The 18,177-nt window shown below is 38.8% G+C and overlaps 2 protein-coding genes across 3 annotated transcripts; one reads left to right on the top strand and one right to left on the bottom strand.

The window, feature by feature from the left end:
* Positions 1-89: 89 nt before the first annotated feature.
* On the top strand, positions 90-8,229 carry rida (reactive intermediate imine deaminase A homolog). 2 transcript variants are annotated; one of them, XM_047383218.1, is made up of 6 exons: positions 90-246; positions 3,640-3,745; positions 3,892-3,946; positions 4,054-4,122; positions 6,378-6,433; positions 7,930-8,229. In XM_047383218.1, exons 1-6 carry the CDS (start codon positions 182-184, stop codon positions 7,984-7,986), a joined length of 408 nt encoding a protein of 135 aa, XP_047239174.1. In that variant the 5' UTR covers positions 90-181; the 3' UTR covers positions 7,987-8,229. The 2 variants fall into 2 exon arrangements, with proteins under 2 accessions (XP_047239174.1, XP_047239173.1); XM_047383217.1 differs by lacking the exon at positions 90-246 and adding an exon at positions 351-508.
* Positions 8,230-8,786: 557 nt separating this feature from the next.
* On the bottom strand, positions 8,787-18,056 carry si:dkey-284p5.3 (uncharacterized protein LOC557830 homolog). The gene is made up of 4 exons (XM_047383219.1): positions 17,849-18,056; positions 14,142-14,426; positions 8,994-9,035; positions 8,787-8,895 (listed from the first exon to the last, which is right to left on the bottom strand). The coding sequence occupies exons 1-4, from the start codon at positions 17,937-17,939 to the stop codon at positions 8,882-8,884; spliced, it is 432 nt and encodes a 143-aa protein (XP_047239175.1). The 5' UTR covers positions 17,940-18,056; the 3' UTR covers positions 8,787-8,881.
* Between the last annotated feature and the right edge of the window lie 121 nt (positions 18,057-18,177).

Raw genomic sequence — 18,177 nt, 5'->3', positions numbered from 1 at the left:
AACCATTATTCTAAAGGCGCAAAGCCATTTCATGCATGCCTTTCATCCATTATAAACTCCCTCGCTGCGCTGCTAATTTGGGTTCTACGGCATATTTTACAGCCGACGTCCTCCCAAAAGCTGTTGCGCAGCCATTTTATTCAACCACAGCTGCTCTGATTTGCACTACAAAGAGAAAACCATGTCCTCACTCAGCAGAAAGATCGTTTACACCACATCAGCTCCAGCTGCCATCGGTCCGTACAGGTAAGGCGAGTCCAAAACAAGAAATCTGCACCGTTTCATGTCTTCCTGCAGGATGTGGAGGGGTTTAGTGTAGAAAATTAGGACAGCCACGTGTTTGTTCAGGGGCGGGACTTCCTGTCCAGTGAACCCACCTGTAGATGGGGCTCAAGGTGCAAAAGTTTAACTTTGTAGAGAAAAATCTGAGAGACACGCTTGAAATGGCAGCAACTCCTCGGAAAATCATTTACACACCGAAAGCCCCGGTGAGACAGGGCATTTATAGGTAAGGCCTTGTCCCCTGATTGGACTTTAGTATGTTTTACCTGGGAAAAAAAGCTTAAAACGCAACTCTTTTATGTTTTTAATTAATGTTTACAATAAAAAAAAAAATAGTGAATAGAACAAATACTTTTTAGTTGCGCTTGAATAAACTGAAGGGTGTTCCTTCTCTGACCAATCAGCTGTTAGTGGGTGGACTGGCAGACCTGTAAATATGTCAGATTAAATCAGGTGCTTTTTTTTGATGGCAGAAGTTATTTTTTTATGATGAAGCTAAATATAATATCAGATCTGAGCCCAGTTTGAACTGTAGTTGTGGAAAATGTTCAAACTTGGCTTGATTCATTTCATTCTTTAGTCGTGTTTGAATTTGCAAACATTTGCTGTACCGCCCCCTTGTGGCGAGTGCAAATCATCGCAACTTAATTCAACTATAAAGGTTATTCTTAATACAACAAATTTAAAAAGTTGATTATCTCAAGTAATTTAATTTGAAAAACTGAAATTCACAATGCAGCGTGGATTAGCACTATTTTAAATCGCATCACACTGTAATATAAATGGGTGAATAACTTGTATAAATTTCACCAATAATTAAACAATCTCATTGTCAGTCTGATTCTTATATGTTCTCAATTTAAAAGCCCAGCAGTCAATCCGTTTCTCAGCATTGCAATATGTCTCGGTCAGAGATAAGGACACGTCAACCCAGCTCTTAGAAAATAAATCCCCTGAAGCTACTGCTTGATTCAAAGTTTCATTTTATTATTAATCACACTAATCTATATTTTCAAGTATTTACTATCAAGAAACATAAGTATAAACTCCCCTCATCTTTTCTGGTATTCTACGTAGCTCTTAGAGGATAGGTACCTGGTTCATCTGTAGATCTGTGACCTTCAGTGTCACAGTGGTCAATCATTTCACAGAATTCATTGGCAGAAGCCAGCAGTGAAAACTGCCATAGCAAATAAACATTTTGTTATAAAAAGAATCTTTTAGTTTAAAATCACATTAAATAAAACATCACCATGATTCAGTGTCTAATTGAGCTTTAACCTGTCATAAAAGTAATGAGTCTAACTTTGTCAACTGGTCATGCTCTTAGTCTGTAGAGAAATAAAACTTTTCTTTAGCAACACAAAGTGCTGCAGGTTACTCTGTGTATGATCTAAAAGGAGAATAACATCACACCCATTATGCTACAATAAATACAGGGGTTGGACAATGAAACTGAAACACTTGTCATTTTAGTGTGGGAGGTTTCATGGCTAAATTGGACCAGCCTGGTAACCAGTCTTCATTGATTGCACATTGCACCAGTAAGAGCAGAGTGTGAAGGTTCAATTAGCAGGGTAAGAGCACAGTTTTGTTCAAAATATTTAAATGCACACAACATTATGGGTGACATACCAGAGTTCAAAAGAGGACAAATTGTTGGTGCACGTCTTGCTGGCGCATCTGTGACCAAGACAGCAAGTCTTTGTGATGTATCAAGAGCCACGGTATCCAGGGTAATGTCAGCATACCACCAAGAAGGACGAACCACATCTAACAGGATTAACTGTGGACGCAAGAGGAAGTTGTCTGAAAGGGATGTTCGGGTGCTAACCCGGATTGTATCCAAAAAACATAAAACCACGGCTGCCCAGATCATGGTAGAATTAAATGTGCACCTCAACTCTCCTGTTTCCACCAGAACTGTCCGTCAGGAGCTCTACAGGGTCAATATACACGGCCGGGCTACTATAGCCAAACCTTTGGTCCCTCATGCCAATGCCAAACGTCGGTTTCAATGGTGCAAGGAGCGCAAATCTTGGGCTGCGGACAATGTGAAACATGTATTGTTCTCTGATGAGTCCACCTTTACTGTTTTCCCCACATCCAGGAGAGTTACGGTGTGGAGAAGCCCCAAAGAAGCGTACCACCCAGACTGTTGCATGCCCAGAGTGAAGCATGGGGGTGGATCAGTGATGGTTTGGCTGCCATATCATGACATTCCCTTGGCCCAATACTTGTGCTAGATGGGCACGTCACTGCCAACGACTACCGAACCATTCTTGAGGACCATGTGCATCCAATGGTTCAAACATTGTATCTTGAAGGCGGTGCCATGTATCAGGATGACAATGCACCAATACACACAACAAGACTGGTGAAAGATTGGTTTGATGAACATGAAAGTGAAGTTGAACATCTCCCATGGCCTGCACAGTCACCAGATCTAAATATTATTGAGCCACTTTGGGGTGTTTTGGAGGAGCGAGTCAGGAAACGTTTTCCTCCACCAGTATCACGTAGTGACCTGGCCACTATCCTGCAAGAAGAATGGCTTAAAATCCCTCTGACCACTGAGCAGGACTTGTATATGTCATTCCCAAGACGAATTGATGCTGTATTGGTCGTAAAAGGAGGCCCTATACCATACTAATAAATTATTGTGGTCTAAAACCAGGTGTTTCAGTTTCATTGTCCAACCCCTGTAGTTTCATCACACACAGTGGTATATTTCAAACATTCTTTTCTGTTAATTGGGCTTACAGGTATTAAAAACTCTCAGAAAATATTAATTTTACATAAGGTCAATAATAAAAGGTCTTTTATTGTACAAATGCTGGCTAACTGAAACGTATGTCCACATAGTGTACAGTACATGCCACTGGTACCTGGTTGGGGCTGTTTTTGCATGAATTACTGCATCAGTGCAGTGTGGCATGGAGATCAGTCAGTGGATCTGCTGAGGGGTTCAGGAACCCTAGATTATATTTGTCTGACATTAAAATGAGTCTGATCTGAAACATTTGCAAAAACAAAAGACACCTGGAAGGCAAAAAAATACTTTTTCACAGAACTGTGTTGATACGTATTGTCCGGTTTACCATGTTGCCTTTTGCTTGTCCTCCTGAAAGACTAATATGACCTAAATAAAGATTATAAAAGCTCCTATGGCAGTGAGTTTCCCAGTACTCATCTGCTGAAGCTGCAGAAAGAAGAAAAAAAACAAACTGGTAGTACTCTGCAAAAATACGAAATACTGGCGTAACAGTGGTTGTCTATCTAACCTTTTCTCTGCTAAAATGTTTATATCCTTGCATACTTTCTGCATGTGTATCTGTGTTTGTGTGTCCCTCGCAGCCAGGCAGTGGTGGTGGACAGAACTATGTACATCTCTGGTCAGATTGGGATGGACGTGGCCTCTGGTCAGCTGGTGGACGGAGGAGTTCAGGCTCAGACTAAACAGGTGACCCATACAGGAGCTGAACTCTTTCAAACCCCCTTTTGACTTTTACTTCCAAAGTGTTTAACAGAAAAATATGTTGAGCAGACCCCTGGTTTAACAATCCACACATAAGTCCTGTTCAGTCTTTTTTTCTCCCTTTTATTCAGGCTCTGAGCAACATGGGGGAGATCCTTAAAGGCGCAGGGTGTGACTACAGTAACGGTGAAAATTCACACATTCAGGCTGATCAGTTAGTTGCCTGCTTCTTACTTTTATTGCTTGTTTTGAATATTAAACTTAAATGTTGAACTCAAATTGTTTCACTTCAGTGGTGAAGACCACCGTGCTGCTGAAGGATATTAACGACTTCAACTCTGTCAACGATGTCTACAAGACATGTGAGTCAGTACTTTACACTATTGATGCGACATTTAGATCCCATTAATAACTTCATCTCCTGACAACTAACTCTTTGTCTGAAAACTTAGAATGCATATAAGGAATCCATTAAAATGGAAAAAGCTCTGCTTAATACCTAAATTGTAGTTATTGTTGGTTCTGGTCAATTCTGAACATTTACATTAAAAAAACCAAAATAAGAAATGCCTTAAGGATGAGCTGTGAAAAATATACTTATATCTGTTTAACTCTGTTTTTAACACAAGATGTTATTACAATCAGATGTCACAGACCCATTATTTAATACCAAGAGGCTTGGAGTCATTCCACTACACACCAATAATTTTTTTTGTGTTATTTTCAAATTTTATTAAAAAATATTGTTTTGTTTTGTTCATTTTGATAAAAGAACCCAATTTCTTAAAAATGATTGAATAATTATTGTGTAAATGGGATCAAATTCTGTTTCAACGCAACCTTTCTGAGGACAGACGCATGTTGTGTCTGAAATACGCCACAAGGGGGCAGTTTTTAGCCAAAACGATGAAGACTGATGAAATGTATTTCTTGTCTTTTAAAACCTTCACACAGCCAGCATGTTATTTACTTTATTTAGGTATTACGTTTATTTTCAGTTAGTAATAATGTTCATAATATAAACTAGGCTTTAACTCGTCTAACAGCATTTTTAAAATGTATTTATTGCACATTCATTTTTATTATAATACCAAAAATAATAATTACTATTATTAATGTATGTTTAATATGTTGTTAGTGGTATTATTCCATCAATGCATCATCAGTACCCACTTGTCCTTGCTGGGTTGCGTGTGGGGGGGGGGGTGTCTATCTCCAGTGGACATTGGGTAGGAGGTACGTACACCCTGGACAGTCTTTCACATGGCACCACAGAACAAACAACCATGCACACAACGTTTTAACATAACCAATTTTTATTTTTCGGGACATTGGGAGGAAGCCACACGTGCACGGGGAGAAGATGCAAGCTCCACTTAAGGCAAGGATATGAAGCCAGGACCTTCTTGCTACAAGGCATTAGTGTTAGCAACTGGGCCAATATGCTGTTATTATTATTATTATTAGACAAAGATTAACATCCAAGAAATTGATGCTGTTTGCTGAATTAAAGGCTGTTTTGTGAAGGGAAACGGCTTTAATGGGGAGGAAGATTTAATCCAAACCCAAACATGTTTTCAGGGGTGGGTCAAAGTGTCCGCTAAAACCATGACAGCAGTTTTTTTGTTTTTTTTGTTTTGAAAGCTCAAGTTTTTGTGTAAATGGCATCAGAAATATGAAAAAAAACACTCTTGTCAAACTGTCTTTATTGCTGGTAATATTTAACTGTAAAGAGTTGATAGTATTTTATTTATGTGAGTGGCACACTTAATTACTGCTTTTCCATCTCATGATCCATCACTAAATCCATGAAAAGGTTTCAATAAAGCTGAAGAGTGACTCCTGAGTCAGAGGATGACCCTGCAAACAGGCTGCTTCAGCTCCTCCTCTGCTGTGTCAGTGCGGTGAAGGTGTTTGGGCTTTTCCTCCTGGATTACAACAATCTGCTGTAATTTAACCTGCAGAGTCCACAGAGCTGTAAGTGGACACCGCTGCATAGGCACGCTGATGTATCCCAACCTTTCCCAGCAACCACTGCTCCTCAGGACGCTGACTCTACGCGTCTGAGCTCCTGCGTCCCTGCAGATGCTATTCAACCCTACAAACCGGGCAACTTTCCCTGACCCCGCTGGCAGGAGGCGGGAGATAAGCATCCAGTGTGACTCAAAGTTGCCAACAAATACTCCAATATTGATCAAAGTTATAATAATCTGAACAACTCCTTAAAAATATTATAGGGAAGCAAACAAAAAGCTGCAGTAAAAAATGTATATTAAATGTATATTAAATTATATTAGTATTTTCCTCCAGTATGGAGGCAGCCTAAACATTTTAGCCTCGCTATCCTATGAAACATATAGGAATGTGTTTAACAGCCTTAATCTAGCGTTGTACATCAGCCAAACTGGTAATCTGAGTTCACAGTGAAACACGTACAGCTAAAGGCTGAAGTATGGATTATTGGTAGCGTAATTAAATGATTATTAGGAAAATCTGGTCTTGTATTCAAAGACACCTGCAACTTCAGGAAATCCCACAAACTAACTTTTTTGGGAGACACAAAACATCCCTAACAAGCAACTCTAGGCTCTTTTTTCCCTCCCTTCCTTTCTTCCAGTTTTTAGCACCAAGTTCCCTGCCAGGGCTGCCTACCAGGTTGCTGCTCTGCCCAGAGTGAGTACTGACAAAACCAGCAGACATTTGTGGTTTATTTTTAAATATCACTGCAATAGCAGAGTTAACGGTCTGGCTTGTTTATTCATCTCCGCCATTACCTTCCTTTAAACCTCTTTAACTGGTTTCTTAACAAAATGATCTTTATTCAGAGTACCGCAGCAGCTTTAGAGACGCTCATTTAAGCTGTTCTTTTTTCTGAAGATGATTAAAACTAACCCAAACATTGACTTTCGAGGGGATGTGTGTGAAGATTCAAATTTTCATGAGTAGTAGGTGTTTTAGATTAAAATGTGGATTTCCTTTGCCAGTCTTGCTGAATAACCTGAGACCCCTGGATGGAGAAAAAACTGTTCATTTAACAAGTCATTTTAGCCTTCAGGAGGCATTTTATGCCACTCCTTTTTACATTTTCCAGCCATTTATAGTATGTTTAAAGAATATGGCTCAAATCTGCCCGATATGTTATGGTTTTCTACTTTTTTTTATTTTTGAATTGTGTCCGTTCCTTTATTTAGCTTGAAATGGCAACACTGCATTGCAAACCCATTGAAAACCATTAAAACATCATTTTTGATCCTACATTTATAGGATTTTGGAGTACTAGCTATTTTAATTAGTTTGAACTTTTTTGTATGTTATTATTTTAAACTGTTGAGCCATCTGAATATACAGGCTTTTAAAGCTTTAAAATCCCGAAACTAAAATTAAGTTTTGAGATGTATATTTCAGGCTAAATTAGTTATAACACACTGACTTGTTTTAAAGCAGAACATAAATCTAACTCATTTTTACAGCATATTTTAGGAAGATTGTGGTTTTTGTCAAAAGAACCTCAAGATTTTCAATTTAACAAATAATGAATGATGCATCAAAAGAAATGTTTCTGCCAAATATTGACCCATCTCAGAGACTAATAACAAATCTATATCAAATCTCATATCAAATCTACCCTGAACTGTATTTTATGGAGATAATAGTATTTTATTATGAAAATAAACAGTGGAACTATGTAAATATATTGCCTCTAAAGGGTTAAAAAACCCAAAATATTGTTAATATGAATATTTTAGGCCAAACGTTTTTGAAATGTGGAAAAAATATATGTGAAATATTTTTTTCAGCAGTTTTTGAGAAGACGACTTTTTTTTTTCCTTGTGGACCAAGATTTTAAATGTGAAATAATGTCAACCAGTGTTGCGCTAAATTAAATCAGTTCCTTAATGGTTCCTAATAGTGCTGACCCAAACTTATGTGTTATTAAAACAATATACTGGCTTAATTGAAAAAGTCTGCACTACAAACTTATGTACTCATAAGTATATGTTTTAGCTGTTTGATAAGTGTTAGAGTGAATCTTTTAAACAAAGCTTAAACATAAATCATCCGAGCTGCAAGATTTGATCAAACTTAGTTTAAATCAGTTCTAAATTACTTTTATCCTTTAGAAATGTTTGAATTCATGGAATCCTGATTGGATGGTCTTGCCTCCTCAGGACGCGCTGGTGGAAATCGAGGCCGTCGCCGTCCTTGGCCCTCTTTCCGACTCCTGACTGGCCGAGCACGTCCCAAACAAGTTGTAGCGAAACGACAAGGTGACCCTGCTTCATGTTTACCTGTGGAGGTGTCGTCATGTCTCCCGACGTTTAAAGCAGCGCTTCAATGGGTTGTGGTTGCTGCTGCTCAGTATGCTGAAAAGCTTAAATCATGCAAAGTGTAACCATGGCATAAATCTGTCGGTGTGATATATTCCAGTCCCACAAGTGTTGATTGATTAAAGCAGTTTCTGGATTGGCTCTTTGTTACTTTTTGTTTGTCATTTTTGCACCTAAAATTATTTACAGAAGCAACTAATAAATCAGCTATTCCCCATTAATTGTCACTATATACTGATTAAAAGAAAAACGCCTTAGGTGTCATTTTTTTAATGCTGCCTTTTTAGTTTATGTGACAGTTCACAGCTTATAACAGATTTCAGGCTTTCATCATCATGACACATAAGAATATTCTTATTTAACTCTGCAAGGCAGCACCTCATAACAACTACAGTAAATCAAATTACAGCAGGCTAGCTTAAAATAAACTTTGGTTTTTGTCAGAACATAGTTTGTAGAAAAAAATCTGAATTGATCCTTACCCTAAGTTTAAGTTAAACATATTTCTATACAGATAATAAATATTGATTTGAATTAATAATCTAAATATCTCTCCAGTGATAATATCCTCCATCTACAGTATGTACAGTAAAAACTGTAGTTGTACGTCATCAAGGATGGTGACAGAGGAACCCTGAATAAAAGTGGTCATTAAGTTCAGCATCTTGGCAACAAAGCAATATTTTTTCCACACACTCCCTCAAACTCCCACTAAGACATACTTTCACTCATGCATACAGACAGGGAGCGACTCTTCCAGCAAACCCATCTGTGTGGTCAAGCATGTCATGCTTCACTCGCTGGGTGCTGGAAACACAGAGGAAAAGCATGTAAGAATGGAGCGCATGCTGTATTGTTTTGTATATCATATAAAAGAAAAGTAATAAAAATGCAGGTTTGCTCACCCAGTGCCACCTCTGGTTGGGGCTCTGAATCAGTCGTTGTGCCTTGTGGAGACAAAGACAACGAATTTAAGCAACCACATTATAATCTGGGCCTGTATTTACAAAGAATCCTAAGACTAGACTCCCTCGGTAAGATAGGTTATTCACGAAGCATCGTGGGCCTTAAGAGAGCTTCTAACATGAGGAAATGTTAAGAGTAGTGAAGAGGACTTTAAGTGAGCCTCAGAGTGTCTTAAGAAGGAAAGATAGAGAGAAAGGAGAGATACTTCCATACAACAGCAAATTATTAAAACGCTACTGGCTCCATCAAGCAGGGATCTACCCACTAAACAAATAAATAAACGAACACAAACTTTTATATCAATCATACAATTATTAATACATTGATAAGATAAACTTTATCATCCCCCTAGGGGGAAATTAGAGAGATTAAAGGTGCACCTCTAGTAATGAAATATTAGGAATAATAAAAAAATATTAGATACAATAATAAATAACCATGAATAAAGAGTGAACAAAATTACAAACAAAATCGAATTATTTAAATATTTACAGACTAAAATGCTTTTAAAAAAACTAAATTTGGAAAGAATTGGAAAAACAAAAACAAAAAAATACATACACTCTAGATCAGATACAATACAATAGTCTAAGCGCTATACAAATAGAAGAAAGATGTAAATGAGGTGAATAAGTATTTGCTGTATAGTACATGATGATGTCAGTAGCCTGAGTCTAAATGGTCATCTGCAATGCTCCCCGTCTGTGGAGAAGTTCTCTGGTCTGCTGCTATCTCCTCTCTAGCTTCTGACTGCAGCAGGAACCAGAGCTGCTCACATTCCAGGCTGATGCTGAAAGCAGAGGGAACGACGCATTGATCTGATCAGGAGTGCCTGATTGTTCGCACCGTGATCCCAGGACCAAATCTACCTTTCAACACTCCTCTATTCTCCTCCACCAGCAGGCTCTGCTCCTCTGTTCAGTTTGGTTTTCTCCACCTTTCTTTCTCCATTTTGTTTTGGTCATTTTACCAAACTAAACCTCATTATACAAGAAGATCACAGTAAAATACTGAATTTTAATATTTTAATACATTTCTTAATTAAGTTCTCTCCATTGATTAATAGGAACGCATTAGTCTTTCTTGTGTGTGTGTGTGTGGGGGGGGGGGGGGGGTGTGTAATAACCAATTACGGCTCTTAGAAGACAGCGTCACACCTAGCAACAAGGTCAACCACACCTCCTCACTAAGATCAGAATTTCTGTGGTCTCCTTGCTCAGAGTCCCCCTTAGCAGCGAACTGAATCACTCTTAAGCTAAGACTCCTTGGCAGGACTTTTTAGGCTAAGATAGGAGCTCTCTGAGAGGACTCTGAGAATATTTGTGAATACAAGCCCTGATTTACAAGAGTTTGCATGTCAACTGGAGGATCCAAATATAAACCATGAGTGCTGCCAGTCCTCTGTTTGGATGTCTCCACAGGCACATGGATTAATAACTTAAAAACATGTTTTATTTTAGCCTCCTCAACAATAAACTAAACATGCTATATTTTATTAAAACAAGTCCGATTTTTGAAGAAAACAGATCTATAAATCATTGTAGATGTGAAACATGGAAAGGGTCTTACAGTTTCCTACTTCTTTGGATAATTAATTGCCTATTCTCAGCAACTAGGGCGATATAAGGGTCATGCTTTCTCTGAAAGCATTCAATGTATTTTACCGAGTTTTATCAAGGGGGGTGTCCATGTCTGCTTTTGAGCAAATTTAGCGGGATGTTTGAAATTAAAATAAAAGCAAAAGAAACATGGTTATTACAAGAACAACATTTTGTGTTTTACTTAGTAATTTCCATTTTGAGCAGATTTTAATAGGTAAGTCTCAACTCTGCAGAACTGCTTGTGCCGGTGCAACAATTTGTGTCATTTTTGGGTTTGGGTCAGGGGGCTGCAGAAAAACAAGGGCCACAAATGGCCCCGAGCCAGAGTTGCGACACTACTGTTTAAGGATGATCCAGATTTGGACATACTATATGGCGCCTTTTTAACATTTTTCATGTTACGATTACAAATCTTAACATATTCTTGAGGGGTTTTATGTAACAGACCAACACAAAGCGGTCCATAATTGTGAAGTGGAAGGCAAATCATTTTCTAATCATTTTTACAAGTTTAGTCCCTTTTTCACCAAATATAAATTAACATTGTTTTCTACATAGAAATTAGAGTACAATAAAGATAAATTCCAACATGAATGCTAATATTTGTAATAGTGTAAGTGCGAAATCCCATGAATGGCAACATGCATCACCTGGTTACTTGCTTCATTTCATTTGTTTCTCTTTAAAGGCTTCTGTTTGAAGATTTCCAACAAATGAGCCCTAAAATTGTGCTCTAACAGACTCAGAGATGGTTGAGTTTCTCAGTTTGCTCTGCTTGTGCGACACACTATCATCTCTGCGTTGGCTGTGAAAATAAGATTCATTCTGCTGCCCGACATAGTGGAAGCCCCTTAAAGTGCTCCGGTTTCTCTGTGGACTCACATTGCAATTTAATGGAGCCGCATTGACAACAAAGTGCTGAAATCACATTTGCCGAACATCTGATCAGAGCTGTGGTCCAGCCGGATCTGAGCACGAGTCAAGTTGGACACCATAGAGGGTGAAAACAAAAAAATGTGGTGCTGTTTAAAAGTGGTGGAGGTGTGCTTTGTGTAAAGCATGTAAGTCTCTGATTTGTGGATGCCCTTTTCCCCCCAACCTTTCCTTGAAGATATGCCTGCTGATGAGCCTTGTTTTCATTTCTGTTATGTTTTTTCAGCACCACTTGGAAATATAACAGATTTGAAGATAATCTCAAAATATATTCAATAATTTTTTCAGGCCAATACTTAAATTTTTCTTTTTCTTTATTTTTTTTGAAGAGTAAACCTTTTGTGTTGCTCTTTAAAAGCTTTCACCTCACTGGCCTGTGTTGTTACAGAGCTGGATGCTTTGCATTCAGCAAAGAGGACAAATGAAGCGTTGACCTGTTGAGCAAACGACCTCGCTACATGTTATTTGCATCACTGAGAGCTGATAGCAGTGAAAACTGCACTGTATCATGCAGCTCAGTGTACACATGTGGACATAAGAGCAGGGAAATCATCTCTGCACAAACCTGAAATGTTCTCTAGAAACTAAGTCTGTGTCAAAGTTATAACTCTGTAGTGTTAAAATATGTTGATTTTAAAGGTATCTTTTTAATCTCAAAAGTCTGGTTACACCCATCAATTTCTGATCCCAGATCTGCTATTTAAGATAAAATATCTAGAATAAAAACATCTGATAAAATACTCGTCCTACACAAAGGTTTGTCATTTTGCAATTAGCATTTAACATATGGCTATAGTCAGATGATAAAGAATAATAAAGTATTCATAGCGCTTGAAGTTTTCCCATTTTGCCACATTATAACCACAAATCTTAAAGTATTTCCTCAGGATTTCAAGATGCCAATGATCTAAACTATACCGTTGTATCTCTGTCTCTGTATTTATGGTTGTTGTCCTGCTGGAGGATGAACCTCAGCTCCAGTCGCTTTTGTAGCCTCTAACAGGTTGTTTTCCATGGTTGCCCTGTATTTAGTTCCATCCATATTTCCATCATCTCTGACAAGCTTCAAGTCCTTGCTAAGGAAAAGCATTCCCACAGCCTGATGCAGTCACTGCCATGTTTCACTATATGTTTAGGATGCTGTGCAATAATGGTTTTGCCTGTAGGCCTTAAAGTTCAATTCTCGTTTCATCTGACCAAATCAAGTGTTTGGTGTGTCCCCTACAGGACTTGTGGCAAATTTTCTTCTCGACACTCTTCAGTTTGTGCCAGATATGTGGAGCGAACAACTAATAGTTGTTCTATCAACAGATTCTCCCAGCTGAGCTGTGGATTTCTCCAGCTCCTCCAGATATACCATAGACCTCTTGGCAGCTTTTCTGATTAGCACTCTCTGTGCCCCGCTTGTCAGCTTAGGTGGATGGCCATGTCTTGGTGGATTTGCAGTTGTGCCATTCTCTTTTCATTTTCAGATGATGTTTTGAACTCTACAAGATGTTCAAAAAGATTGAGAAATTGCTTCCTAACCTAACTCTGCTTTAAGCTTATCCACAACGTCATCTTTGTCCTGTCTGCTGTGTTCATTAGTCTTCCTGATACCTTTGTACTGGATTGTTCTCTGAGAATCCTCTGCCGGCCTTTTCAGAACAGCTGAGATTTATACCGAGATTAAAAATGTAATTTAAAACCATATATAATTACCCTTCCTCTTCACAATTAGCTATGCATTGCTTTGTGTCGCTACCAAACCTAAAGCCTCCAATAAAACCCTATTTATGGTCAAAGGTCAAAAATGTACATAATAAAAATGAAAGCATTTCCACCGATCACTGAAATGGGATCCAGCAAACTGACACCGGGTCAGTTTCTTTAGCTCAAGCAAAATAATTAGAAGTGCGGCCTGGAAACACATTCCTGCAGCCAACTTGGTGTTTTTATTAAAGCTGAAACTGTATCGGTCTGTTGTTGGATACTACCTGGTTACAGGAAATGCACAGGGAATGGGGATGGTCTGGGGAAACATAGATGGGACATTATGTACCTCCACAAGGACATATAAAAGACACGGTTACACCTGCCCAGCGGAAAAATCTGCACATCTCTTCCTTCCACTGGGAAGCAAAAACTCTGAGCGTACTTTGTGACAAGTGGCACCGAAGTCAAGCTATTCAAATATTAAATTTTGCTCTGAGTTCTCAAAGAAAAAAAGCACATGGGTGCATGATTTGCCCACAATTTCATCTGTTTCACAACTTCAAGAAGTCAGCCTGACACTTGTCTCAAGGCTGTAATCAGTCACTCTGTCTAAGGAGATTTGCATATCAGGAGTAATTTGCATTAAAAAAAAGAGAATCTGTTAAGGAAGTTATCTTCAATTTGAAGAGTGAATATAGAGAAGGTTTAGATGAAAATTTTCAGAAGAATTTAAGCTGAATCCAAATATAAGTGAGCTTTCTGCAGCTTACACTCTGCTGAAATGTTTGTAGCACAATATAGCAACTCTCAGTAAGTCCCTGTGCATGTCGCTGCTTATTATTTTTAACTCTAACCCACCTTGCTCTGGAGCTGCAACTTCTGGGGAGCTAGGTTCTGCTTTAGCAGAGCTGTCTGCAGGCGGTCCCTCCACTGGTGCATCTTCTGCTCCTCCTGCTGTTGCCGGTTTGGTGTCTGCTGAAGGCGGGGACTCCTGCCCTGCTGGGAGGCTTGCAGGAGAGCTTTCTGTAGATGTAGCTGCTGCAGTAGCTTTGCTCTCAGGTTTAGCATTGCTGCCTTCAGCTGGTGCTTGGTCTGGAATGGTCTCACTGTCCTCGGCTACCGTTCCATTCTCCTCGGCCGCCCCTGTTAGGCACATGTATAATGACTCAGCACAGAATCAAAGAATATCTTAGTAGATCCGCAGTGTATACATTATATTCAATAATTGGGAGTGCTGTATCACAAAATACAATGCCTTTATACTCCTAAAGTTTTTCACACTTTGTCAACTTCAACATATTTTACATGGGATTTATGTGAAAGACAACACAAAGTAGTGCATAGCTGATGTGGAAAGAAAATGACAGACTTTCACAATTCTAACATCAGTTGTAAAAATAAAAATATCAGTTTTGCGTCCATTTCTGTCGAGCCCCTCTGAGTCTACTTTGTACCACCACCATTACATATTATTACAGCTGCAGGTCTTTTGGATATTTCTTTACCAACTTTGTACTTTTAAAGACTAACAGTTTGCCCATACTTCTTTGCGAAATAGCTGAGGACTGCATGGACGCCGTCTGTCAACACCATTTATCACATATTTGTAATTCGATTTATGTCTGGGCTTTGAATGGACCATCCAGATAAATATGCTTTGCTCTAAACCATTTCATTGTAGCTTTGCCTGTATGATTCAGGTTTGTAGTCCTGCTTGAAGTTCAATCTCAGCCCCAGTCTTGGTTTTTTGGATCCTCTAACAGGTTGTTCTTCTATGATTGCTTTGTATTTAGCTCCATCTACCTTCCAACTTTAAACCAGCTTTCTTGTTCCTACTTAAGAAAGGCATCACTACGGCATGAAGCTGTCACCACCGTGTTTCACTGTGGGAATGATGTGTCCAGGATAATATGTAGTCATATTTTTGTGTTTTAATTCAAAATAATTCCTCCTTTATATTTCTGCTTGCATGTTTATACGATCTATGTCCTTAAATGCAATGCCTATATTATGACAGTTACAGTATGTCTAGAAGTGTGGACTATCAAACAAAGTTGATGTCCCTAAAGTAATTTAACCTCCAGTGTCATCAAAGTGCAGATAAGATGCAGAGTAAATCCGAAAGTCTTTTGTCATAATAAACTATAATACAGCAGGGGTCAGGGGTTAACATGTTTCTACGACTTTAAATTCATTAACGGATATCCCCATGAAGAGGAACACTACAGTTTCCTGTTTCAACAAACTGATGTCCTGAACCACAGCAACACAGGTAAGTGGTAGAACCTGTGGTTCCTTGGACCACCTACCAGCACAAACAGAAACACTAAGGGCCTAGGCTCTAGGTGTCTGCATGAAAAAGCAACAGTAATGTTGCTTGCTTGTGTGTTCTTCATGTTTGTGTTGCCCACGTAGAAGCTACTGGTCTCACTTAATACAAAACCAGAAGGAAGAGTTAAAATATGCCCAGTTTCTGTTACTAACATGTTGTAGCTGCATTGTATTTCAATGGATCAAAGACTTTCCACACATATGATTTGAAAATGCATTGATTTGTTGTTGATATATAAGAACAATATTAACTTTTAAAGAATCGTGACGGCTGCTGAAATCGGGCCAGATTCTGCGAAGCAAACTCTGAGCATGAAACCAGTTAAAAATCCCCCTTTCACCAAAATGATAAAAGCCAATAAAACAAACAAATCCAAGGAAAGCAAAGCGTTGTTTGGACCTTTTCCTCTTCCTAACATTTGCTACACTTGTTAGATTTTAGATCAAAAGCGAGATGATGTCTTTTAAAGGACCTCTGTTCACACATAAACCTAAGTTAATGTTTATGAGGACTGTTGTTTAGGAACACTAACAGCACAGTTGACTGCGCCATGGACAAGATGCTGTATATCTTGCTGATACGTTGTATCACTTCCTTGTAGACTTTCTGGGGCGGAATGGTTTGCATTAATGTAATTTGCATGGATCACATAAGTCCTAAGTCTCAGGTTTCAGTATTATAAGGGTTAGCTGAAACAAAGCTGATTGACAACCAAAAACCACAGAGATGTTTTTAATCAAGACTAAATATGTCATATTAAAAGGACTTGACTAAAAGATTTGGCATTAGGGTAATGTATCTTAAAGAAGGGCGAGCCTTGGGTTAAAAAGTGTTTCTTTTTATCTTTCTCAGGCATCCGGAGAAGTAAAATAAGATGCATGCAAAAATATGGAGACATCCTGACAAATTTTCATCTGACCTTCAAGATAGTTATAACAAGAAGACAGGGATAAACTCAAACCTAGAGCCAGTAAGAAAAGAAAGACCTTTATGACATTACATTAACTGGTGTGTTACATTGTTACATTAACGCTCAGCTTGGACTCCTGCTTTACTTGCACTACCATACTTGCACAATGATCACCTGCACTGTTGTACCGCTCTGGCATCTTATACTGCTCTACATTTATTCTCACTCACTTAAAACTGTGCACATATATTTATATTATATTGTAGATATGTTTATACTGTTTAATTTGTATTGTATTGCACCGACTACGCCAAAACAAATTCCTTGTATGTCCAAAAACGTACTTAGCAATAAAGCTTTTCTGATTCTGATTCTGATTATGCTGACGGATGTCATTTTGATTGCGACCTCCACAGAGAGGTCAGAGACACTTTCCCAGCTTCCTATGTGACATTGTGTGCTCTTTAAAGTGTTGTGTCTGCATGCTTTCAGCTCAGAGGAGGTCCCACTTAGTGAATATTTTACCTTGTCTGAGCTGCTTTGACGAACTGCACACGTTCTATTCAAACACATAGCTTTCCTAATAGCATAACTTCCCCTCATTCCAAAAAAAAATGCACAATCTGGAGCCAGGTTGTTTTCCACCGTGACAGGAGTGTTAACTTACACCAAAGCAGGTGCCCCCTCTGACCCACAACAAAATCCTGCCCAGCTCTGCTTCTCCATTTCCTTCTGAAACCGTAGACTGTCATCAAATCTGCTCTGGTGTCACTCTCTGGGAGGACATAGCCAGAAGCCACTGTTAACTAATGGCAATAAACTTTCTTATCCTTGTCCCTGTTCAGATGTGGCTCACTCCTAGTGAACACAAAAGGCACCGGCTGGAGCCAGATAAATAACATTGACAGCAATTTGCATCCCTTATCTAAACTATATTCACTGCAGTTTTAGATGATATGATTGACCTCTATATGGAGAAGGTGGGGAACTTCTAACCTGACACCATTCCCACAGACACACTCAGGGCTATTTATGGCATTTCTTTAATTGAAGTTTTATTATTGATTTATACATTTGATTTGAGGAGGACAACTGGTTTTAAGGCGTACATAAATGTTATGGGTAATACATGCTCATCCCAGAATTATTTTTAAGTTATTACCTTTATACTTCTTTGTTAGTACTGATTAAAGTAAATTATTATGAATTTGATATACCAGCTCCTTAAAAAATTTATGTCAAAACTATCTGCACACTCAACTCGTGTCTTCTGCATTTATACATGTCTTAATAAGCTTTAATAACTTCTCTTTATTTAATCACCTTTGGTGCTGGTTCCGTTACTCTCCTCGGGCTTGCTGTTGGGTCGAGTCGTGTCTACCGCTGAAGTTTGAGAGCTGGTGGAGCATCCCATCCTGCAAAGTGCGCACTGAAGAATGGAGGAGTTCGCGCTAAGAAGGTGCAAACGGGCTGTAGCTGCGGCGATGACGCTGCGCTCATTGTTTCGTCTCCTTGTCTAAATGGGGAAATTCAAAACACCGGCTGGTGGGAGAGGCCAAAAGACAAGCTGCTGATATCGGTTCTCCGGTGCCGTGCGCAGTGGCGCAAATGCTTCCTGTTTGAGAAATTGGGTTTTTAGGTTCCTTCAGTGG

Source organism: Girardinichthys multiradiatus, chromosome 13 (genome assembly GCF_021462225.1).
Source record: "Girardinichthys multiradiatus isolate DD_20200921_A chromosome 13, DD_fGirMul_XY1, whole genome shotgun sequence".
NCBI lineage: Eukaryota > Metazoa > Chordata > Actinopteri > Cyprinodontiformes > Goodeidae > Girardinichthys > Girardinichthys multiradiatus.
This window is presented reverse-complemented; position numbering and strand designations above follow the sequence as displayed.

Coding starts and splice junctions, on each gene's coding strand:
- rida (XM_047383217.1), top strand. CDS start 384: ATGGGGCTCAAGGTGCAAAAGTTTAACTTTGTAGAGAAAAATCTGAGA. Junction 3,746..3,891: donor TTCAGGCTCAGACTAAACAG/GTGACCCATACA, acceptor CCTTTTATTCAG/GCTCTGAGCAACATGGGGGA. Junction 3,947..4,053: donor AGGGTGTGACTACAGTAACG/GTGAAAATTCAC, acceptor GTTTCACTTCAG/TGGTGAAGACCACCGTGCTG.
- si:dkey-284p5.3 (XM_047383219.1), bottom strand. CDS start 17,939: ATGGGATGCTCCACCAGCTCTCAAACTTCAGCGGTAGACACGACTCGA. Junction 14,427..17,848: donor TAACGGAACCAGCACCAAAG/GTGATTAAATAA, acceptor TGTGCCTAACAG/GGGCGGCCGAGGAGAATGGA. Junction 9,036..14,141: donor AGTTGCAGCTCCAGAGCAAG/GTGGGTTAGAGT, acceptor TGTCTCCACAAG/GCACAACGACTGATTCAGAG.